The sequence below is a fragment of the Hydra viridissima genome, unplaced genomic scaffold (genome assembly GCF_058129835.1).
Source record: "Hydra viridissima isolate aposymbiotic clone 2 unplaced genomic scaffold, HvirCarnegie_v1 scaffold_5, whole genome shotgun sequence".
Taxonomy (NCBI): Eukaryota; Metazoa; Cnidaria; class Hydrozoa; order Anthoathecata; family Hydridae; genus Hydra; species Hydra viridissima.
The window spans coordinates 13,584,442-13,602,401 of record NW_028324304.1 but is presented as its reverse complement, the minus strand read 5'-3'; the positions used below and the strand labels follow the sequence as shown (position 1 = coordinate 13,602,401).

The following is a 17,960-nucleotide window of genomic DNA, read 5'->3' as shown; positions in this document are numbered from 1 at the left end:
TTCGATGAAATATACCTTTAATTAGCAAGGATACATTTTTTTAAATATAAACTTTTTCTAAAAATGCTTTAAAAAATATGCTTCTCACTGAACAACACCAACATTAGGCGCGCTTTTACTTTATTATATTTTTTATTAACATTTTACAGTTAAAATATTTCTTCAACGACCGCAAATGTTTGCTGTTGAAGTCGACAACGCTTGAATTATGATCTTTGAATATTGAAGGCATTACTTCTGTTGTCTGTTCAATGTAATAAGCGAAGTGTTATGGCGTTCAATTTCCGAATCATGGTTGTAAACAGCATGTTTACAACCATGATTTGACTCCTTCTTTTAGTAGGAGTCAAAATCATTGACAAAAAAGATATATATTCTATTAACTAGCATTTGTCTAAAATTGAGCTAACAACGCTTCTGAAGAATATAAAAATTTTCAACAAAGCCTCGAGCTTGAAATGCGCAGATTTTCAGCCATTCTTTAAAGAATAATAAGGTTCTTTTACAGGTTAGTGCAATCATTCCCTGCCAATTGAATATTTAGTTTTGCAGATCAGCCACTTCTGGCCAATACTGTAGAAGATTTTTGAAAAAAATGATGACTAAAAACCACCAAAGGAAGATGAAACTCTCTTAGGAGTGGGGAGAGGGGCGATCTAATTCAGTACAAGTTAAGAGTTTTCAGCAAAGACAAAAGAATCTTCAATCATGTTGTTGAATCCCTTGGTTTTACTCTTTGAACCTTTTCATTATTAAAATCAAACTCCTTTTTCACAAGTTTGTGCACTCTTTTTCAATCATAAATGCTGCAAATTCCCCATTCACATTTTTACTAACATAAAAAAACACATTTTTTTTCAGCAATCTTCCTGATTCACAAGTGTTTACTTTTTAAATTTAACAGCGTGAACTGGGTTAGGGGAGGCGAGAAAGAATGTCATCGTTTTTGATAAAAAGAAAAATACAGGAGTAATAAAAGTTTTCTATAAAAATATTTTAAATTTAAGTTAAAAATATCCTTGGTTTTAAAACGAATAAAACAAAGTTCAAATAGTTTATTACCCAGAAATTTTTATTTCTTCTGTCATTATTGATTTTTCTGTTTACTTTAACTTTAAAATTTCAAATCTCTGAATATAATGTTAGAACTTCATAACAGGTGCAATATATAACAATTTATTTATATAAAACGGCTTTTCAACTGCAACCGTTGAAGGAAATTATCGAAACGCATTTGTTTAAAAATTTATGGCAATTAAGTTTAATTACTTAAAGAGAAAAAGAACCTCGAAATTATTATTAAGTTTTTAAAAACCTTAAGAAAGATAATTTAGATAATACAATAATTTGTTCAACTGCGTTGTATAAAATTACATCACTGATAAAAAAGGAAAAAATTTAGACCGTTGACAATTTTTTGTTTTAAAAGGACATTTAATTAGTAAATTAACTTAAAAAATTCATTTTTGATAATTTACCAGAAGCATCAAAAGTTAATATTTGTAGGAATTACCTTTCATTATCTTAACACTCCATCGTGTTACATCACGCTAATTCCTTTTATTCTCCCAAATAATTTAACTGTGATTTTCGGTTTTCCGGCGGTAATTGTTTCGGTTATAACCGAGTCAATGAAAAACATGAAAACAGTAATCTACCCTTTCTAAACAAATCAAGGGTTATTATTAAACAATTACCAACAAATACAACCGCTAATGTTGCTAAGGGGCTAATAAGTAACAAAATGTAATACCTTTTAATACGGTTAATCCACCATTTTACAGCAACAAAGTATTATTCGAAAGTTTTTAAAAACCAAAAATGTTACACACCAAAACAAACGACAACTTTTTTAAAAAACGAATCCATTGAAATTAAATAAATACATACAGTAAAAAATATACATATATATCTATAAATATATACATCATTAAATCTCCAATAAAAGTGTATCAAAATAAGTATTTATGATAGTAGCCAATATTAACAAAATATTTACAAAGCTATGGGATATATATATATATATATATATATATATATATATATATATATATATATATATATATATATATATATATATCCCAATCACAATTTTATAAGACATGATATATTTGTATATGCAACAAAGAAAGAGTAGCTGTGAGTAAAATCTGTAAAGAAAAAAAATAAACATATCTGTCAAGATTATTAGTAGAAAACATTTCTACAATATATTAAATTATCACCTAAAAAAATTTGTTAAAGCACAAGCTACAGAACTGCAGCACCACATCCTGCCCTAGCAAAGTTCATATTTCTTTTATGAACCCAACAATCTTTTTCAGAGTCATAAACTTCAATTGAACTCAATCGATTCATGCCGTCAAAACCACCCATTACAAATATCTTTTTCTTTAGCACTGCAACGCCTGACCATGCACGTGGTGAAAGCATTGATGATATTACTGTCCATTGCATTGTTGAGAGATCAAAACTAAAAAGCATAATTTTTTTAGGTTAGAGGAGTCAATACTTAGCATGAAGTAAAATTGTGTGAATAGTTAAAGTGAAGTAAATACTTAAAAAATAGAAACTAAAACAAGGGTACCGTTCACAAAAATCAAAATAAGTGTCACTACTTCGATTACGACCACCAATAGCATAAATGAAAGACCCCATTGATACCAAATTTAATCCAGAACGTGCCTTCTCAAGCTCAGCAACAAATTTCCACTCATTTCTAATTGGGCAATAGCATTCAACAGAGGCTCGATCACAATGCATAGTTCGATCATAGCCACCAGCAACATATATCATACCTACAAAAAAAAAAGAACTTTTCAATTGAATTGAATCAAAGGATAAAAGTTACTTAAAAGGTTCTTTCAAAACTTTCAAATAGTTTTAGTAGCTAAATTTAATGAAAAACTGGTGGAAAATCTTTTATATTATAAAAAGTAATGTTTGAATGTAAACAAAAATTAATCTTAAAGATAACTAACATTTGTGAACTATTGGGATTTCTTATTACAAATAATACACTGTTTTACACAGTATTATCTATGAAATTAATTAATTTATTTTGTAAGACAGTATAATAAGTTTTAAGTTTAAGATAATAGCAATGTTAAAACAACCATCATGTGAAGTAGCACCAGCTCCAGCTCTACGCTTCTGCATTGGCTTTTTTATCTTCCAACAGTTTTTTTTTTGAGAATACTGTTCCACAATATTAAAACTTGATATGCGATCTTCACCTCCTATGGCATAAAGCTTTCCACTGCAAACTACAGCTGACACAAATGATCTTGGAACACTTAAATCTGCAACACGAGACCATTGTTTTGTTTTTGGGTCAAAACATTCAACGTTTGGCAAATATAGGGTTTCATCTTGAGGATCATTTACAGCACACTCGCCTCCCACAGCATACAAACATCCATTTAAACAAACAGAAGAGATTGCAGTTCTTGCAATACTAAGATTTTTTTCTATAAACCAGCTATCTGTGTATATATCATACCTCTCAACACTATTTAAATGACAATGCATACTATTTCGTCCACCAATAGTATATATTGACTGAGGTAATGCTCTTTGGGTGCAAAGATAGTTTGGCAAGTTTTCAGGCCTTTCATTTATAACTTTTGCTAAAATGAGCTGGCAAGTAGAGTTGGATTTTATAAAAGAGGCTGGAAAAACTTTGCATTCTAAAAATTCAAGAGACAAAAGAGGGATTCGAATATATTTTAATATTTCAGGGAACAACTTTTGCCTCTTCATATAATCATGAAGCAACCATTTTTCTGCAGAGTTATAAACATCTTCTTCACTGCGAACCTGAATAGTATCACTTTTTAAAAGATTGCATAGATCTTCAAATTTCAGGTTTAAAAATTCTTCTGAATTTACTATATCAAGAAAATGTTGATGCATGAAACGTGTAGCGTAGCTTTCTAGCTTGGTACATGAATAAATATTTGCAAACTCCCTAATGCCTATACAATTTGAAGATTCTAACTGATGACATAAAAATCTCATGCAGGCTGATTGCAAAGATTCTATATTAAGTAAACTAGAACCACAAAAAAGTTCTTCAACATTTTCAATATTTATTTCGATAACACCAGTATAAGAAAATTCGATTAACATTTCCATAGTCTTAGATTTAATTCCGTGAATAGTAATAACTTTTTGACCTGATTCTAACATACCGTTGGTAAACATTGCTCTTAAATAAGGACTGGTACCAGCTAAAACAACTTTGTGAACATGAAATTCATTTTTTTCAACTTTCAAAATAACATCGCAGAGTTGCCGCTCTTTCCGTAATACATTAATCAATTCCAATGTTTCGTTGGCAAATGAAAAATGCTGAAAAATTTTGCAAACCATTTTACACAAATTTTCTTCAAAATGCAAGAGATCTAGAGATTAACTCTTTAAAAACTTTTCTTAAACACATCGCACGCTTCTTTCACGCATATAAAATAAATACAGTTATTGTTTGGAAGCAGGCATGGGTTTTGAAAAGTTTGCTTACATAGAGATGATCAGCTTTGCATTGAAAAATGCTATATTAAAAATTACTGTAACATTTTCAGGCTGTTAGGCCAACCCTTTGTTTACGCTTGATTAACATTCTAATGAGACTTTCAAAGCACCGTGATGGAGTTCAATTAAGTTAAAGCTAAAAGCTAATCTTTAGTGAATGTCTCAATTATCGTTGAGAATTGATTGCAGAACAACTCTGCTAATAACAAATATATTTTGTATATCTTAACTGAAAGTTATTAACTTTATACAAATTACTAACATTCTTAAGATATCTAAAGAACAGTTAGTTATTACTAATATTTCGAACAAATATCATTCACTCGCGCCATTAAACAGACTGATTAGATTGTTTCTTCAAGTTAATTAGTTACTTAATTTCAAAATCGTTCTCTGGAACAAGAACCTTATTTGCGATCTCTCTTCAAAAAATTCGTGTACAACATCATAAACCCGTCAAATCAAGCAGTAAGTTGCGTAACTAAACCTTTTACAACAAACAAAAAGGATTTTCTCTCTCTTTCAAAAGCAATAAAAACTAATATTTTTCTTTTATCTGAATCCAGATGTTTTCTTGTGAAGATTATGAAAAGCAAATATTAGGTTTTAAACATACGCCCGAGTGACGATGTATAAAAATAACCTCTACTCTAATTCTGGGTGTTGCAACTTCTCTGCACGAGTTCTTCTCTGAAATTTTCATCATTTTATTTGAAGTTGAATTTTAATTGAATTTTTTTTTTTTTAATTTAAAGTTATTGGTACGGCAATGGCTGATTTAATCATGAAGCAATTTAATACATTAATTACAATTTTACTTCATACGAACTATATAAAACTGAAGTGTTGAGAAGAAATTAGCTCTGACTGAATAGTTAATGTAAAGGAATAAATCGAAGCAAACCAAAGTTTTGTATTGTGAATTAATTGCGTCATCTAATTTTAAGTCAATTATCAACATTTCTGTCACAAACAATCTTTAAGGCAAAGAGAGACAGCCAATCGTTTTCCGAAACTTTTGCTATATTGTCAAAAAACAAGCTTCATCAGAAGCACCGAACACAATTTTTAAGTTTGCTCGATTTTTTTAAGTTTGCTCGATATTTGTTAGATTTTAATAAGCTGATGAGTTACATCCGCTTTTTTTTTCTTTGTGGTATAGGTATCTTTGTGGAATTGGTAACATAAAGTTCTATACGAAGATGAGAGAATTTAATTGTACGAGCTGTAAATTGATGAGTTAAATCTAGTGCAACCGATATTTATCTGGAGAAGAAAGGAGTTGTTAAAATAGGATTATAAAACGTTGATTCTTGCAATCCACTGAACAAAAGGGAAAATGTCATTTCTGAAAGAATCTTAAGGCAAAAAATTGTCTAAATGAAATCAGCGTCTAATAAATGGTATTATCAATTTCAACTTTTAGAATGATCATTGAAGCTAGATTTAATAGAGGTTTACTGTTTATATATTTAAACCATTTTAAAATAGAGTTTTTAATCAAAAATATAAAAAAAAAACGAAGTTGTGAGTTGCTGATAAACGAATACTTTGATGCTAGTTAGTGCTTGATGTTATTGAGTACAGTAAGTGCTTATTGCCATTGAGTTAAGTGAGTACTTGTTGTTATTAAGTTGAGTAGATGCTTGTTGTGTATGAGGATTTCAAGGATGTTTCCTTGTTTCTGCATTATTTTGTTTATACTCGATCTTTTAATGCAATTATATTTAAGTCAAACTTAAAAACAGTTTTGAGCTTATTGCCCAGCTTATTACCCAGCTTATTGCCCAGCTTATTGTCCAGCTTATTGCCCAGCTTATTGCCTAGCTTTAGTAATATATCTTAATTCTGTACGTTTGTTCTCATTATTTCCTAATAAACGCTAACTCTAAGAATTAAAGTTGTTATTACAGATGTATCTAGATGCTTAATAAAAAGTCAGGGAATGCAATTTTTCAAAACCCATCAAATTATTGCTATTACAAACGTAGATTAATGTATAAAAATAAACTTTATCATCCTATGAACAAGTTATATGGGTAAAAACCTTTAAAAATTTATAAAAACCTTTAGTTTAATTTCAAACATATGTAGCGTGGTTTATGAAAAGGTGCCCAATTCTGTTATCTATTTTTATGTAAATTTACTTTTGATCAACTTTGCGTAGGAATATAACTTAAATTAAATATCAAAAATTATGTAGGAAAAACCTATCAGTTTGTGAAACTTTTTTTTTAATGAAAAGTATTTTAATCGTTAATGAAAATAGTTTTCTAGGCTTTTACCTTATTTTGTTATTTTTCTTATACTTTCATAAAAATTATAAAATTCAAACTTCTGTTACGAAAAAAGATTTCATTCGTAACTATTACAGCTGTTTTTACGTAATTTTTTCAAAATTCAATTCCTTAGTTTATTGACCAAACAACCATGCTGTTAACTTCATTTTCACCATTGGGTTTTTTCATAAACCACGCCACATGTATGTATTTATTTATGCATAAATTTTTTTACTTGGAGAACGTTTGAAGTTACTCGTCGTTAAAATTGATCTTACAAAATGTTAGCGCTAAGCAAAACGTAACTAACCTTAGAGCGCGTCGAATAAAGATAAGCAACAAAATAAGTCAGGCAAGTTGTTAAAACAGTTTCTTACTAATGTTATCAAAAAAATAAATAAATAAATAAAACTGAATTATTCTAAATAATTAGAAGCAGTAATAACAGATTTTAGAAACTTCATTTTTGAATATACTAAAAACAACGAGTACTACGGTTACCACCATAAGCAAACCTTGAAGCTTAATATCAAGAATACAAGAAAATTTAGCCTAACATATAACGGCATTCAATAATCAAAAATTTAAAATTAGCAAAGTTAAACTAAAATGACAAATCAATGACAAACCATTTGAGAAAAGAATGTGTTGGTAATATACCCAACAAAATCCGTATTATTAAAAATATGGAAAAGACGAGAAAGGGGAGAGGAGGGGAGGATTGTTAATGAGCCTTTTTTATATTTGGTAAAATACAATCTTTTTTAAGAAAAAAATTCGCTTAATCCTAAAAAAAAAGGATGTAAATGAACTTTAACAATAAATTTTCATGCTTTATGCAAACTTTAAGTACGCTTTTATACACACACACACACACACACACACACACACACACACACACACACACACACACACACACACACACACACACACACACACACACACACACACACACACACACACACACAACGCACACACACACACACATAGACACGCACGCACGCATACACGCACGCACGCATGCACGCACACACGCACACAAGCACACAAGCACACACGTATATGCATAGTTTGGAAGTTGAGGTTAGATTATCCACGGTCTCATCGATTCAACAGATTCTTCAGTTTTTAAAAACCTTGCTAATAAACTAAGCTGTGTGCAACAAAATATTCTAGAGTTCCGATCCAAATTAAAATATTTCTAAAAATGTTTTAAAACCATAAAAGCACATAACAGTAGAATAAATAAAGCAAACTGTTTTTTTTACGTTAATCATGTTTTTACTGATTTTTTAAACTTCTTTAACTAAGTTTTTCAGAGATAAAATCTAAACGTTCAGATTTAGAGCCGGGGGCTCTAGCTAACGTATGCAACAAAAAATAGAAAAATTGCCTCTCAAATAAAGAGACGTTGTTACTTTTAAAAAAACCACGATGAATGTTTCAAAATCTTTTGTTTGGCGTTTACGTTATAATGAGAGTTGCGAGCCGAATAAGTGTAGAAAAAAAAAATTCTAACCCCATAGTATGCGGTGCAATGAGTAACATAACTCAGAGTTTTATTGCCCACCCATTCATTTGTTTTCAAAATCTTTTTTTTCGATCAGAGTTTACATATTTGCAAATTAAATACTTTGCTAACAAAATTGAAATGTAAAACAAAAGATACATATGAAAGAACCCATTCAGGGTTTGTAATACAAATTTAAGTTGACGTGCGTACATTAAAAAAAGAAAAACGAAGATACGTAAGCATAAGTTACAGAAGTATTAGTTGATTATTAGTTTTGATTTTTGTGTTTAAAGTGATTGAATTGATTTAATTTGTCTGACGTAGATTTTATTCTAAAGATTCAATTACCCTATTGTTTCTGTGACTCACATTATCACACTATATAAGCTGAGAAATGCCCGGCTGTTTTTCATTTTTTAAAAAATAAAAGCATATTGCTTCAAAAAGATCACAGTAAACGTTTCCATTTAATGAAATAATGCTTTTATGAGATTTCTCTTTTAAATATTCCAATTACTCGGCTTTTAATAAAAAGGGCTTGAACACTCCTGATATTATTAATTAATCACGATGACGGTTCTATTTCATTGTTTTATTTTATTTTTAAGGACGCATTTACGTTTCTAGCAACACCAATTGTTTTCCTCGTGCTTTCAAATACCCTTTTTGTAGTTTTCCGTAAAAATGATCTTTTTTTTGAATAATCTGAATACTATACATTCGTTTACTTCATTACAATGCTAGGATTTGAAAAGAAAAAGAGAAGAAGAAGAAGTAAAAGAAAACTAAAAAAACAACGTGATGGAGGAAACCAAGAGAATACTTGAATTATCTTAGAAATGTGTAATCAGTTCGACTTCAATAGCAGAACAATCCAAAAACAAATTTATACGATTTCTCTCAGGGACACTGAGCATTTTAGACGATAGGAAAAAAAGCTATGGAAAATTTAACTGCATATTTTACAACAAAAGATAACGATTCAGCTCGCTTGGTTCGATTGTCAATAATACCTGTGGTGCTCGTACTATTGTTTTCCACCAATGTTTACCAGATGTATCTTTTGTTGAAGGACAGTTGCTCAAATAGTCGGTACTTTTTCGGACATTATATTATGAACTTAAGTGGAATTGCGCTCTTCGTCTCTATAATCTATATACCGATATATGTCGTATATAAAGAGACATCTCTCTCTAAACATACACCTGCCCTAAGAAATGTTTTATCAGCATTTCATTTAATATACACTTACAGCTTTGTATGGACTCTTATTTTTATTATACGAAAGAAATGTTCTATCAACCTTCTAACACGAAAACAAACAAGTCAACATGCAAAACTTGAACAGATATTTCTTTTGCTGTCTGGATTTGTCGTTTCTTCTCCAAAATTAATACTGAAAAAGAAGCATTTTTGGTTTACAAGAAGCGAATATCCTTCCTCGGACTTAATAAAGCTTTACCTAATATTTCTTTTGATAATATTGTACATAGCACCTGGACTTTTAACTATAAGTAGTATTTTTAATAATGCATATCCAAAGCAGACAACTGCTTTGGTTCTTTACCGTCGTAAACTTTATAGAAACTTTAACAGATTCACTCTAACAGCGTTTGTAGTATTCATAAGTTGCAATTTGCCACTCATGCTTTTGGAGTTAGTATGTTATTTTCTATACAAATGTGAATTTGCAGAACAAAATACTTTGGTAGCTTACGAGTGTTTGCTGACTTTAACGTGGCTGGGATTTTCTGCAAATCCTATGATTTACTTTATTATTTTTAAGAAATCTGGAAAATGTAAATTTGAATGGCGTCGATCACCAATAAAAAATGATGAAGATTATGTCATTATAAACAAAAACAACGAAAATGATGTTGTTGAATTTATGCAAACGTACTGCAATAAGTTGTTGATGCGGATAAACTTTGAGCGAGTTTTACAACCAGTGCCAGTTTCAGATTCGTCAAACCGTAAAATAAGCATTCAGTTTTTTGCTGGTTTGCGACGTGGAGCAGTCAGCACGATTGGTACCAAAGAAAACACAAGGAGCAAGCTGTATAAGCTTCCGTCACTTTAAAAAAAGGTTTCTGAAGTTGTTCATAAAAATTAGAAGATTTAAGCGGATGTTTTAATGATTTTTTAGAATGACACTTTAAGACATTCTCTTTATTGCGCGGTACCAATTATATTTCTAAATAAGTTAAGCAAGCAATAAAAATGACTTTATTCTTATGCTTTGTTAGAAATCGCAGTCATTTTTTTAATTAAAAAATTGGTTAAGATTTTTTGAATAAATTTTTTTAACTATCAAAAACGTGTTTGCATACTCTTAGCACTTTGCGATTTGTGTATATTTGATATAAAAATTCGTTTAGCATTCAAAAACCTTACCTGTTTTTTTTTGTTTTTTTTTTAAAAAAAAAAACTTTAATTCGAGAAAAGCAGTAACGGGCTAAACCACCGGTTCGTCGGTGGTTTTTTTTTTTTAATGATTATCGAAATAAATATTTGGAAAAAGGATTTGATTTCCGGACAGTTTCAACCTAACATTGATAAACAGTCATTGAAACAAGTAAACAGATAGTTAATTAAAGTTTCGCAAAAATCGCTAAACCAATATTAAAAAAAGGATCCTGAAAAAAAAGCACGTTTAGTAAAACTTAAAATTCCGAACCTAACTCAAAAGTTAGCTTTTTTTGTGATCTGTACGAGATTTTAGAGGTAGTGGAGAGAACTTTCATAATTCAGCGATGTCCTCGAGTCGGCAGAGTTGAGCAGTGCAGCAATAACGAACGTTAACTCTTGGCGCCACTCACCTATTAAATTCAAAAACCTCAAAGGAAGAAGTAATAAATTATGCAGAAAGCAATAAACGAAGAAATTTTTAGAAAACAAGGCGTCGTGTTTTTTTAATAAAAACAAAGATGTAATCAAAGGGATGAAAAAAACAAGTCAAAAAGAAAACAGTTTGCCGTTAAACAACTCCAGATGGGAGCGAAAAACCAAAATGGTGGATTCATTAAGTCTTATGGATAATAATACTAGAAACAAAAGAGGATAGCGGGATTTGTTTTATACATTGTTATTACCATCAAGATCCACAATATGATTTTAAAAAAGCAGATTTTAGGATGCGCGCTTTTTATTACACTAAATAATTTAAATTTGTTTTAAAACTTTAATTCCAATTTTAGATTTTCTTTTTTTTTTTTTTATTTGCTTCATCAAAAACAGATTAAAAATAAAAAGTGATATAAATAAAAAGTGATATAAATAATGTTTCATACTTAATTATGTCAAATAATAAAATAGCAATAATGTCAAATAAAGTTTGAAAACTTATTATTTACAATAAGCAGTTTATAGGGAAAAAAACCAATTTACAATTTTATATTTTTATTTTTTTTTAATTGATTAGCGCACATCAAGTGAAAGCTTTTTTTTCGCACAAAATTAAGGATTGCTTAATAATGAAATTAAAAAGGAAAATAAAAAGGCAAAATCCGCGTGAGAAAATTTTAGTGCTCGTTGCGCCAAAAAAATAATCCACATTAGGTGGATTATTTTTTTGGCGCAACGAGCACCAAAAAAATATAACTGAAACTAAATTTTTACATAAAGTTTTAACTCCAATTGTGGCGGGGCTAACCTTTTTAATATGCATCACTAAAAAAAAAAAAAGTCTTTTCTTAAACTTAATGAAAGTAAATTAGATTGATTAGATATGAAATTGTTAAATAATTTTACTTATAACTACGATAGAACTTCGACGTATCGAGCCCTAAAATTATAAAGATCTCGATGTAACAAACTAGACTCTGTTTTCCCTCCTTTTTCAAATATAATCTTTAAAAAATTTTTGTGTTATTAGATGTCCTTTAAAGGTCGTAAGGCTGTTCGTCTGATTGACGTCAAGATACTACTTTAAAATAACAATCGCTACTTAATTTACTTTTAAAATGTCCTTTGGACCTTAAATATAAAACTTTTTTCTGAATTTTTTACTATCAACTTCAGAGATACTAGTCTTTTTTAAACTTACAGATTCTTGCATCATTTTCATGATTTATCAGATTTTTGCGTCATTCTCATGATTTTATCATTTTCGAGTACCTATATAAGAGTGAGCTCTAAAAAGTTAAACTTCCGTTCTTAATATAATTGCTCTTTTAATTTTTTCTTTCTTTTTTCTCTTTAAAATTTTTTTAAATTTTTTTAAATTAAAAACTGTTCAGTTCCCCTTACAAAATACGTCACTTATTGTTTTCATATTTTCGACACTTTTTTTGTTAAATCCATTTTTCGCATCTGTCTGGTTGTTTACAACATCATTTTTTCCATAATACTCATTTTTTGCAATTAAAAAAATTCATTTAATAGAAAAATTTATCAGCATTTTTACATTGAACATAAAATAAAGCGGGATTAGAAATGTTCCAAGGATAACCCATCCGTTGTCCATATAATTGTAAATAAAAGAATAAAAAAAATACAGAATAAAAAAAATGTTGTTTCAAAAACAAAAAACAAATATCCAAGGGCGTTTTAGAGCGCTATGGAACTATTCCACATCACCAGTTCTTCACCGGCTGTTTATCATTGCGGTTGTCGCAATAAGAAAAAGTTCAACTCCGGCAATTAAACAGTTCTACAGCAGATTTTTTATCTATGGTTAACGCTGTTATTTCTATATCTTGGACTGGAGAAAATAATTACTTTGTGTATGTTCTATAAAACTTAAAATAAACTTGATGAAGAAAGGTCGCACACACTTTAAAGTTCTTTATAAGTTTTAGATTTTTTAAAAAAAAACTCCATAAAATTTTAAACAGTAAATAGTAGCTAACAATAATTCATGCTAATACATAATATACAGAATACACAATCTACAGAATACATAATATACAGAATGTACAATTATATTAAACATAAAACTTATCTTAAGTTTATGGGTGATTAACAGAAATGGTAACAAAGGGTTTATGGCTGAAATAGATAGAAAACTAACCAACTGGAAAACAAGAAAAACGTAAAGAGCAACATTAATTTGCATTTAGAAATTAAAAAAAAAAAGCAAGCAAACGAAAAAACAAAGAAGCATGACACAAAACTGGTTCAATTAAGTCAAAGTTTTTTCAATTTTTTTTTTTTTTTTTTCATTACTTGATCATTAAATCGCCATCTTTGTTATCAAAACTAACAGAATCAGAATGTTCATTTGTCTAACTCAGAGAACTTTAGGAAAATTTAGGCACGCTGGAATTTCTTTATGTTCTTTGATTTTGTTGTTTCGTTTAGCTAATTTGTTTTTCCTGATAGATACTTTAGTTTTTTTTTGTAGCTTTTATATTTATTAGCACCGCTTTATATAGTGCACCTCGCTTTCGATCGGATGATTTTGAAATTGGTGTTGCTACTGATATGGCAAAAATCACAAAATCCTAACTACCGATAAACGTTAAAGAAGATGGTTCAAAAGCACTAGGAATAGTTGGTTCCAAAGCTGCACCAGGAGTAGATGATTCTTTTGCTAAACCAAGAGTAGATTGTTTAGCTGCTGCACCTAAACCCTATGGTTGCGTTATTGCTACTGGAGTAGAAACAATTAGTTCACTGAAAGCGGCTGAAATAAATTTATATATTTGTATTATATATAACCTATTAACATCCAGTAACACTTCCGCGAATAATAATAAATTATGCATTTAATTTAGACTAAATAACTAACGCTATTGATAATGATGATAGATGTTAATTATATAACCGATAACAAATATAATAGCTTTCAACAAATATTTATTAACTATCCATATTTATTTATTTTAAAAAATTTATCAAGAAAAATTTATTACTTCGCAAAAAAAGTGTGACTATCGTCTGTCAAGAGAACAATAACTGATAGAAAAGGGACTGGAAAACAGCTTAATAAAACTTTGGTAAAATAATAAATAATTTATAATCATTTTTTCAATAAACTTAATTAAAACAATTAGGCTTTTAGTCAGCTATAGGTTTTATCTACTTTAAGGTAATAGCATAAATAAAACACATAATATATATATATATATATATATATAAATACATATATATATATATATATATATATATATATATATATATATATATATATATATATATATATATAAGGTTAGTATGGGTATTAAGGCCCACCTTTGTCGAATGCGCGGTAAAGAAATGCTGATTTTTTTTTGCTGCCAGTGATAAAACCAGATAACTCTAATATTTTAATGTCGAAAAAAAGTTTCACAATTTATTTTTTCCCTAATTTTGGATTAGTGGGCCTTATTACCCGCCGGGCCTTAATACCCATACTTACCTTCAAGATAAAACAGTTAATACATCAAGATAAAACAGTTATTTTTTGTGAAGGGTGATTACTTTCTGATAACTCTTAGATTTTTGTATTTATCTTTATATATATTTATATATATATATATATATATATATATATATATATATATATATATATATATATATATATATATATATATATATATATATATATATATATATATATATATAAAGATAAATACAAAAATCTAAGAGTTATCAGAAAGTAATCACCCTTCACAAAAAATAACTGTTTTATCTTGATGTATTTGCGATCAAACTGCGAACTTTCTTGTACACAAAGTTTAGACATTTATTAATTGCTTAGGACCTTAGTTGCACTCTAACCAGCTTTTATTTACCAAACTCTTCATACCATAGACCAGAGAAACTTAAATATTAACTAAATAAAATAAAAATAAAATTAACTAAAATACAATTTCAGATAAAAAATCTTCAGCTCTGAAATGTGGTAATAGTTAGAGATTTTTTTTTTTTTTGTAAAAAAAGGTTTTACTTTTTGGGTCTAAAAAAATATATAAAATTTTCAATTTTAGATCTGTGGTTTCAAATATATTTGAATTGAAGAAAAATGTAATAATATATATTTAGGCACAATTCCATGTGAAAACAATCGTCCCCTCCCGAAATTGGAGTTCGTTATTGAAATAGAAAAATATTGCAGATACATATGCAAAATAGATCTCATGCATTTAGATTGTGTAGTAAATTTAAAAACAATTAAAATTGTTTGTAAACTTTCTACATGCATGCGATCTAGCGCCCCCTCCCTGCATGTCCATTTTGTTATTTTATTAGAAAAACTTGTGTATGTAGTATTATGTATTACATAGACAATTAATGAAATATTATAAGAAAAATTTAATAATATTATAAGAACAATTACAATATAGTTAAGTAACATTACAATATAGTTAAGTACCAATTGTTTGGGTAGAGGGAATCAGTAGGTATACGTGTATTATTGTTTATGTCAACAAAAATCTGAAGATATTTTAATATTTATTTCTTACAGAAACCCAATACACCAAACAGCCTCGGGCTATTTTATCCTACTTTTTTTTCACATTTGTTTTATAAGGCGCGTTTTAACACAGAAAAACTACAAAAACTTTTTTTTTAAAAAATATTTCGGTCAAACACAAATAATCATTTTTTTCTCAAATAAATCTGTAGCTTTTTCTGTTACAAGAGAAAATTATTACTTCAAAAGTTTCAATGTTAATTATGCAATATAATTACATTATTACGCAATCTACATGACAAAATCACAGAGCTGGATTGTAATAAAATAGATATATAATAGAAATATATTATATAATATATAATAGAAAATAGATATGAATTTATGACTCAAGTTAATCTTATTATCGATTTATATGAATTACTAACACCTTAATAAAAATATGAATTCACAATCGAAACGCTATAAGCGTAATATTTTGTTACATTTTCTTATAACTAGTATTGTTAAACTTCATTTTTAAATCTTTTATACGAATTTGTTTCTGTTATTTCGATAGACGGCGATTGAGCGGGCTAAATAAAAAACCAAATTGGATTATAAATGAAAAACGAAATTGGAAAATGACATGGATAATACATAGTATGATGTAAAAAAAATGATATTTTGTAAACGGTTACAAAGTATTATTTAATTTCGATCGTTTGTTTAGTCGAAAAAGTCTTAATCTAAAAACGCTTCATCTCAAAAATTTTAGAAAGGTATTCAGGTCATCGATAGTAAGTGCTATTTTTGTTAAAATTTGCTAGTCAGTATTCAATATTGTAAAACTTTAATATCAAAATGCTATCAGTCTGATTTATTATAGTAGAATTATTAACAGTCGCGTCTTACATTTTTTCATTATTTTATTATTTTGAACAATTTTAACAAAATAGAAGCTATTTCATAAAAACTTACAATTGCGCTGAAGATGGCCCGTTCTCCGAGTATACCTCCCGCAACCGTTATAGATGCTGTAATAGGCAACAGCCAACGGGTTACCCTAAGAATGGATGAAACCATCGACGATTCAGAAGAATTCTTTGCAACACCTACATATTAACGATTCTTAGTTCATTTATCGAAAAATAAACAAACATTATTATTGCTTTAAGAGTATAAAAACTCTTAAGACAGCACCAAAGATCGTTTTTAACCGAAATCTTCAAGTAGCTCTATAATCTTTAAAAGTTTCCTATGAGCCGTCGGCATGACATTTACATGTTAAGGATACAAATAGCACTTACAAATCAAACAATATCACTTACTAGTCACTCTGAGCTTAATGCACATATATGTAGCGATAACTATACCAATACACGAAACAACGTTCAAAACCGTAAATGCGATCATCTGAAATATGAGTCACGTTTTAAAGATAATTCAATACTTTTAACAGTTTTTTTTTTAATGTAAATTAATATTCATGCGGTTTTTCATTATCAAAAAGTTTTATTACATTATAAAATGTTTTTAAATGTTTTCACATTTATGAAAGGCAAAATACCTACAACATTTCGGTTCTTTTTTGCACCAGCTATAATTCCAACAATTCCAGTGACAAGAAACTAGAAAAGCAAAATGTTTTAAGCATATATCATAACAACAGAAATAATAAACCTAACTGCAATGCTCATAGTGATATTACCATAATTACAACCCAAAATGGTGTGTCAAAGAAACCGAAAATATCTTTTGTAGAGGTCAAATAAAACGGAACGAAGACAAGTACACCGATAAAAATTTCTAAACCACCTATCACTATAGCTAGTTGAGCATGATCGTTTTTTATAGATGACATTTTTATGCTATTGAAACTAGACTGAGTTGCTCTTGTCACCCAGTCAAAAAAAATGTTTGAAATCGTTATTGTTATTTCACTTTGAGACTTTTTATTTTGATCACATGTTTATTCAACCCACGAATTGCTAATAAATAAAGTTTCACCAATCGCTAGGAAGCTTTAAATAAATAAAAAGGCATGTTTTTCAAAGTGATGAATTTCGTACAGTCTGGAACTTTTAGTAAGTTTAATTGATATTTCGTAAATCTTTCAGCCGAAGCTTCAAAAAAAAAAAAAAAAAAAAAAAAAAAAAAAATGAAACTTTGTTTTTTTATACTAAATATTTAATCCACCCACTTTCCTCACATTTGGTTCAATTAATACTTTTTCGTAATTCTCGTCTAAACAAATAAACTGAAATTTAAGAATAAGGGCCTGTCCATAAACAGAGAGAGGTTTTCCACTATGAAA

General features: G+C 28.8%; 3 protein-coding genes and 1 long non-coding RNA gene across 4 annotated transcripts; 1 reads left to right on the top strand and 3 right to left on the bottom strand.

The window, feature by feature from the left end:
• Positions 1 to 340: 340 nt before the first annotated feature.
• On the bottom strand, positions 341 to 2,009 carry LOC149888818 (uncharacterized). The gene is made up of 3 exons (XR_016452320.1): positions 1,754 to 2,009; positions 1,514 to 1,663; positions 341 to 832 (listed from the first exon to the last, which is right to left on the bottom strand). It is a non-coding gene; the product is annotated as an uncharacterized LOC149888818 (long non-coding RNA).
• Positions 2,010 to 2,085: 76 nt separating this feature from the next.
• LOC145188993 (kelch-like protein 26) lies at positions 2,086 to 4,734 on the bottom strand. Its single transcript, XM_080065523.2, has 3 exons — positions 3,117 to 4,734; positions 2,588 to 2,798; positions 2,086 to 2,473 (listed from the first exon to the last, which is right to left on the bottom strand). The coding sequence occupies exons 1-3, from the start codon at positions 4,372 to 4,374 to the stop codon at positions 2,251 to 2,253; spliced, it is 1,692 nt and encodes a 563-aa protein (XP_079921649.2). The 5' UTR covers positions 4,375 to 4,734; the 3' UTR covers positions 2,086 to 2,250.
• A 4,095-nt stretch (positions 4,735 to 8,829) lies between these two features.
• On the top strand, positions 8,830 to 10,713 carry LOC145189185 (uncharacterized). Its single transcript, XM_090089308.1, has one exon. It carries the CDS (start codon positions 9,266 to 9,268, stop codon positions 10,403 to 10,405), a length of 1,140 nt encoding a protein of 379 aa, XP_089945434.1. The 5' UTR covers positions 8,830 to 9,265; the 3' UTR covers positions 10,406 to 10,713.
• A 5,122-nt stretch (positions 10,714 to 15,835) lies between these two features.
• Positions 15,836 to 17,639, bottom strand: LOC149888817 (uncharacterized). Its single transcript, XM_090088184.1, has 5 exons — positions 17,355 to 17,639; positions 17,218 to 17,274; positions 16,975 to 17,059; positions 16,625 to 16,758; positions 15,836 to 16,239 (listed from the first exon to the last, which is right to left on the bottom strand). The coding sequence occupies exons 1-5, from the start codon at positions 17,505 to 17,507 to the stop codon at positions 16,171 to 16,173; spliced, it is 498 nt and encodes a 165-aa protein (XP_089944310.1). The 5' UTR covers positions 17,508 to 17,639; the 3' UTR covers positions 15,836 to 16,170.
• Positions 17,640 to 17,960: the final 321 nt, after the last annotated feature.

Excerpts from the sequence above, each read along its gene's own strand:
- LOC145189185 (XM_090089308.1), top strand. The coding sequence starts at position 9,266 with ATGGAAAATTTAACTGCATATTTTACAACAAAAGATAACGATTCAGCT.
- LOC149888817 (XM_090088184.1), bottom strand. The coding sequence starts at position 17,507 with ATGTCATCTATAAAAAACGATCATGCTCAACTAGCTATAGTGATAGGT. Across the intron at positions 17,060-17,217 it reads CAAAAAAGAACCGAAATGTT|ATGATCGCATTTACGGTTTT; the intron begins GTAGGTATTTTG and ends CTCATATTTCAG. Across the intron at positions 16,759-16,974 it reads CATTAAGCTCAGAGTGACTA|GTGTTGCAAAGAATTCTTCT; the intron begins GTAAGTGATATT and ends GTTAATATGTAG.
- LOC145188993 (XM_080065523.2), bottom strand. The coding sequence starts at position 4,374 with ATGGTTTGCAAAATTTTTCAGCATTTTTCATTTGCCAACGAAACATTG. Across the intron at positions 2,799-3,116 it reads TGGTGCTACTTCACATGATG|GTATGATATATGTTGCTGGT; the intron begins GTTGTTTTAACA and ends TTTTTTTTGTAG. Across the intron at positions 2,474-2,587 it reads TATTTTGATTTTTGTGAACG|TTTTGATCTCTCAACAATGC; the intron begins GTACCCTTGTTT and ends TATGCTTTTTAG.